Source organism: Suricata suricatta, chromosome 11 (genome assembly GCF_006229205.1).
Source record: "Suricata suricatta isolate VVHF042 chromosome 11, meerkat_22Aug2017_6uvM2_HiC, whole genome shotgun sequence".
In the NCBI taxonomy this organism is placed as follows: domain Eukaryota; kingdom Metazoa; phylum Chordata; class Mammalia; order Carnivora; family Herpestidae; genus Suricata; species Suricata suricatta.
In genome coordinates this window covers 761,780-767,311 of record NC_043710.1, presented here as the reverse complement: position 1 = coordinate 767,311, position 5,532 = coordinate 761,780, and the positions used below count along the sequence as shown (strand labels likewise).

General features: G+C 65.3%; 1 protein-coding gene across 1 annotated transcript in view; it reads right to left on the bottom strand.

Moving 5' to 3' along the window:
• Positions 1 to 2,234: 2,234 nt before the first annotated feature.
• MUC2 (mucin 2, oligomeric mucus/gel-forming) overlaps positions 2,235 to 5,532 on the bottom strand; it is a 20,592-nt gene continuing 17,294 nt past the window's right edge. Inside the window, exons 39-47 of the mRNA XM_029957053.1 lie at positions 4,936 to 5,110; positions 4,634 to 4,738; positions 4,475 to 4,515; positions 4,270 to 4,392; positions 3,982 to 4,080; positions 3,272 to 3,400; positions 3,107 to 3,146; positions 2,714 to 2,840; positions 2,235 to 2,633 (exon numbers count right to left, since the gene is read on the bottom strand). Of these exons, the coding sequence (XP_029812913.1) occupies positions 2,402 to 2,633; positions 2,714 to 2,840; positions 3,107 to 3,146; positions 3,272 to 3,400; positions 3,982 to 4,080; positions 4,270 to 4,392; positions 4,475 to 4,515; positions 4,634 to 4,738; positions 4,936 to 5,110 (1,071 nt within the window). The 3' untranslated portion in view covers positions 2,235 to 2,401. The remainder of the gene's footprint in view (positions 2,634 to 2,713; positions 2,841 to 3,106; positions 3,147 to 3,271; positions 3,401 to 3,981; positions 4,081 to 4,269; positions 4,393 to 4,474; positions 4,516 to 4,633; positions 4,739 to 4,935; positions 5,111 to 5,532) is intronic.

Genomic DNA, 5,532 nt, shown 5'->3' with positions numbered 1-5,532 from the left:
GGAGAGGTGGGGAGGGGCAGGGAGGGGCACACCCAAGGCATTGGTTCCCTGGGCAGAGGGGCAGGGGTGCGGCCCACTGCACAGGGGTCCCAGCAGACCCCTCAGAGCCCTCATCTAAATAGTGGGGCAGAACAAGGGGCTGATGAGACGGGAAGTGAACCCCAGCGGCCTCTGGTCTGGCGTGACTGGTGCAGGGGTGGGTGGGCCGTTCCTCCATTCCTCCAGGCAGCTGGGGGGGTCTGGGGGCGCCCACTGCTTCCTCTGTGGGGGCGGGCAGCCGGCTTAGCAACCATCTGCCAATGGTCAACAAATTATTTTTAAGCCAAAAACTTCTTTCCAAACAAATCCTCATGGAAGCCACCGTGCGTCAGAGAGAAAACCCTGTTTGTTCTGCTTAGTTTGGGGATGTGGGGGCGCAGCCGCGGAAAGCGAGCAGGGCCCAGCTGCACCCTCGCCCGCCGCTGGCCACCCCGCGCCCCCGTCTTGCAGCCGCAGAGCACAGAGGTGGGTGTGGACGCCGGCCCAAGGCCAGCGCCTCTTCCAAACCAGACGAGGGCCATGAGCGCTTCCCCCATTCTTGTCCGACAGCTGATCCGGCCTGCGCTGGACTGCTGGCCACAGGGGCACAGCCAGGGGGCAGGCGGCCGGGGGCTCCGCACCACCTCAGTGACACACACCGCACGCTGGCAAGCCTTTGGAGCCTCAGGCCCCATAGCCCTGGGAGGCGACCCAGGGACAGGTGAGAGCCCTCGGGTGGGCGCACCGACCACCTTACAGAAGGGCTAGTCCTGAAGCACCCAGGACCCTACTTGGCCACGAAGCAGAGGCGGGAGAGCCTGGCCACCTGGCAAACCTTCTGCCCTTTGAGGCCGCAGGTGGCTCCAAGGCCAGCCAAGGACAATGTGGACCCCCGAGGTCACCAGGGGGCTGTGCAGGGGCTTGTGGGCCCGCCCAGGCCAGGGGGATGTTGGACAGGCCCCTAGGTCCCAGGTCCCAGGTCCCAGGTCCCAGGGTGCTGCTGATGTGCTGACGCATCCTGATCAGCCATCAAAGCCCTCCCTCCCGTCCGGTAGGGGCAGGTGGCGGAGGGCTGCGCCCTCAGCCCAGCTCCCAAGGGGCAATGACTGCAGAGACTGGGGATCTGGGTTCCCCCTGGGGCAAGCCTTCACTGGCCTCAGCACTGCAGAGCCTGATGCAGGCATTCACCCTCCCTGAGACCCTCCATTCAGTCAGGTGTAAAATGTGGCAGAGAATCCTGGCAGAGGGTGAGACGTGGACCCCAGGGGACAATCGCACATGCTCTTAGGTTCCAGGGGGGATGTTCACAGGTCAAATGGCTGCACTCAGGGGTCCTCCACCCTAGGATCCAGGGCTCCCACCCCCTCACCCCCTGTTCAGGCTGGGGGTCTGTTGTCTCTGGAGAACAGACCCTGGCTCCTCACCCGACCTTGGGGCCCGGGCTCGGGTCCAGCGGTCTCCACAGCTCCCACTCTCAGTCATTAAAGGACTGGAGGAGACCCTTCCCTAAAATTCCCATTTTTGCGGCTCAGCTCACAAAACAGCTCCCCAAACACACGCAGACAGGTGGACACGTGGAGGCACACACGCACACGTGCGCACACAGCACCGGCTGCCCGCCTGGGTCCACAGAACCATCTAGAACTTCCGAAAGTGGGTCTGAGGGTCTGGCACACCGCAGCAGCCAGGAGAGACCTGCAGGGCACCTTCTGCAGCAAGAGCTGGTGTGCGACCCCTGGCCCTGGGCTGTCAGCTTTGCCGGCGCAGATACCAACGCTGAAGCACGTCCCAAACACACACGTGCAGACACGTTTGCACGTGGCACACTCACACCCAAGTCCCGTCCACAGACACGTGCACACACCGGGTGCACACACGTGCCCTGGGCTGCCAGGCCTCCTGAGAACCCACTTCACGACGTCCTGGACTATGACTCCCAGAAAGGGCTTTGGTCATGCTGAGGGCAGGAGGGGGCAGGACCGGGCTCTCTGGGGGTGGCTCTGGAGACGGCGGCCCCTCGGGGCTGCACTTGGTACAGGAAGTCTGCCAAAGCTGAGCCAGGTGAGCGTGCACGGGCTCCCGGCGTCCCGTGTGCAGCGCGTGCGCACCGGGCCCCCCTCTGGACTTCGCGGTCCATCCGCCCTCAGGAAGCAGTGCAACCTCGAGCCGTGCACGATGGCCACCCAAGACGCTCAGCACCGACCAAACACATCAACGCAGCGTCTGCCCAAGTTTATTGTGGAAAAAGCAAAGAACTGAACAAAGACTCGGAAAATAAATATCTGCAGAGAGGAAGACGGCTTAGGAGGTGGGGAAGCTCAGCAGGTCAGCGCGGGCGGCGGGTGAGGAGGACGGCGGGGGCCAGCTGGGTGGCGCGCCCAGCTCAGGCGCCCCCTGGACGCAGGGCCCCGGGGCTGGAGCGCCGGGCACGGCCAGGGCCGCGCAGAGCCGGGAGCGCGCAGGCCGTGTCCTGGCACAGGCAGCTGTCGATGTGGGTGTAGGTGTGGCTCAGCGAACTGCCATCCGGGCACTGCAGTAGCACCTCCTTCTGGCTGGTGCGCTCTTCCTTACAGCAGGAGCACTTGTGGTCCAGGGCCTGGGCCTCCGCCGAGTACCTGCGGGCCGCCGGGCGGAGTGAGGAGCCGCCCCCACCAGGGCGAGGACCCCCACGCCCCCACCCGGAGCTGGGACTCACAGGGCGAAGGTCCCACAGGACCCGGAGCAGTAGTTCATCATGACTCTTCTGGTGCAGCCATGGAAAGAAATCTCCCGGGTGACAGGAATGGTGGAGCAGAAGGTCCTGGTCTCGTTGCGAGGGATGCCTGCCGGGGGGGGGGGGGGGCTCTGAGGTGGGGCTCTCTGCACCCCAGGGGACCTGAAGCTGCTTCCTCTCCCACCCTGAGTGCCCCCGGCCTTGGCCACCCCCCATCAAGCAGGGCGCCTCAGCTGCTGGCCCCCAGTTTAACATCAGGCTGAGAGCGGCACAGAAGAGGACAGAGACCCCGGGACGCCGGCCCCTGTGCCTCCGTCCCCCTTGCCAGGCTGCACCGCATGCCCCGGGAGCCGCCGCCCGCCAGCTGGTACTCACATTTCTTGCAGCAGCCATTGGGCATGAATGAGATGGAGCCCTGGAGGGAAGGAGAATGAGCCTGAGACCCCCGGACCGCCCCCCAGCAATGAGCAGGAGGGGGCAGGTCCCGAAGGAAGGGCTCAAGCCAGAGACCCCTGTCCCGGCACTGGGCTCCCCACTTACCGGGACGCAGATGCTGGGGTCAAAGTCGGGGCAGGTGATGTTGGAGACGGACGAGATGAGCTGGTTTTGAATGTTCACGCAGCTGAAGAAGGTGCAGTTATTCTTGGGGTCGTGCTTTATGTCCCCGGGCTGCAGGACACAGGACAGTCTGGTGAGACCCACCCAGGAAGACAGACACACACCCAGCGGGTCTCCAACCACCCAGCCACATGCCCCTCCTGTGGGACAGGCCCAGCGCCGCCAGCCCACAGCCCACGGACACGTCCACATCCTACCCCTGCACCTGCAGACACGACCTTATTTGGAGAAAGGGGGTTACGAGTGTGATTACGTTAAAGATCTCGGGATGAGACCATCCTGGAATGCACGGGTGGTGCTAAATCCAACGATACGTGTACTTAGAAGAGAAGAGGGGCCACAGGAAGGTGAGCCAGAGAGTGGAGGGACGCAGCCACAAGCCCAGGGCCGCCCGGAGCCCAGCCGCTGAAGAAGCAGGAAGGTCTCCAGGGCCTTTGAAGGGAGCCCAGCCCTGTGACACCTTGATCTCGGACTCCGGCTCCAGACAGAGAGAGGCAGTCACTCCTGGTGTTTCCAGCCCTCGTCTGTGGTCATGGCCACCCCAGGACACTGGTACAGCCGCGCCCGGCCCCGGGGGGGGGGGGGGCCAGCTGGGGGCAGCGGGAGGTGTCGCAGGCCCGCCCCTCGCTCACCTTCAGGATGATGGGTTCCCTGTTGGGCCTGTTGATGATGCAGTGGGTCTGCTCACACTTCTTGCAGCACTCCCCGGGGGCCTCCACCAGCTCAAAGCCCTGCGGAAGGGGCGCTTGGCTCGGCTCGGGTGCAGGGAGGAAACGAGCAGGTGGACTCGGTGCGGGGCGTGCTCTGGGGGGTGGGGGCGGGGCGAGAGCGGACATGGGGTGGTGCGCGCTCTCTGGGAGGGGCGGGGGGGGGGGAGCGGCAGATGCGCACGCGCGCGCACGCGGGGGGCGGGGCCTTACGGGGCGGCAGGTGGTGTTACACGGCACGTGGCTGCAGGAGATGATATTAAGCTGCGAGGTGCTGTTCCTGCGCGCGGTGCACACGCATTCCTGGCACTTGGAGGAGTAAACTGGCGATCCCGGCTGAGGGCACAGAGAGGGGTGGGTGAGGAGGGGCTGCCGCGCACCACGGAGGCCCCGGAGCGGGCACCCTGCCCGGGCTCACCTGATACTCAGCATTCCCGTGAACGCACACGCCCTTGGGCACTGGGAGGAAGAGAATGGGGAGTGGGTCAGGCTGGACGCGTGGGCCCAGGGCGAGTGTGACCGCCGCATGGGGTGACCCCATAGAGGGTTCTCAGCCCCGCCCCCAGGCCCCACTAACCACAGGTGTAGATGGGACAGCACTTCCCGGGTATGATCTCGCTCTTCACTTCAAATCCCAACGCGCACTTGGGCGGCCTCGCCTGGCACAGGCTGGTGTTGCACTCTGGGGGGAGGGAGGAGACATCGGGAAGGAGAGGGCCAGCGGGCACCGGCCTGGCCAACACCAGCACTCAGGTCACAGGCCCTGAGGGGCCCCAGCTGAGCAGGAGGGGAAAACCCCTTTGGGGCTGCGGGTGACTGCCGGCCCCGCCCCGGCCCCGCCCTCGGCCCGGCCCCGCCCCGCCCCGGGGGCAGCCTTACTGCAAGTTGTGACGTTGCAGCACTTGTCGGCGGGGTTGACCTCTACGGCGGGGTAGGTGCCTTCCTCCGTGCAGTGCAGCGGCTCCTGGCGGCAAATCTTGGGCTTGCAGACAATGCCGCTCCCGCCCTCCAGGCAGATGCAGTTCTTGCAGTCGAACTCAAAATGTTCCCCAAACTGCAGGCAGGAAGTCGGCGGGCAGGGGAGTCACGGGGCTGCGTGGGTGAGAAACGCCCCCCCCCCCACCAGGGCCACGCCGCAGCATGTCACCACACTGTGCGTCCCACAGAGGTCCCGGGAAAGCTGTGCCCGCCCCACCTCCTGCCACATGGGGCTGGCTCACTCAGGGCCAGGTCACTGATGTCACAGCTGTGACCTGCTCCTAGCACATGCCTAGGCGGACCTGGCACACAGGACTCGCACCATACATGTGTAGGGGGCTCCCAGACCAGACCTAAAGCATCAACCACACGTAGGAGACGGGACAGCACTGCAGGCCAGGACGCCATCTCAGGTGTGGACAGAGCTTCAGATGGATGATTGCATGGGTGGGTGGAAGGAAGCAGGGGGGAGGGGGTGGGGGGAGGTGGACGGGTGGA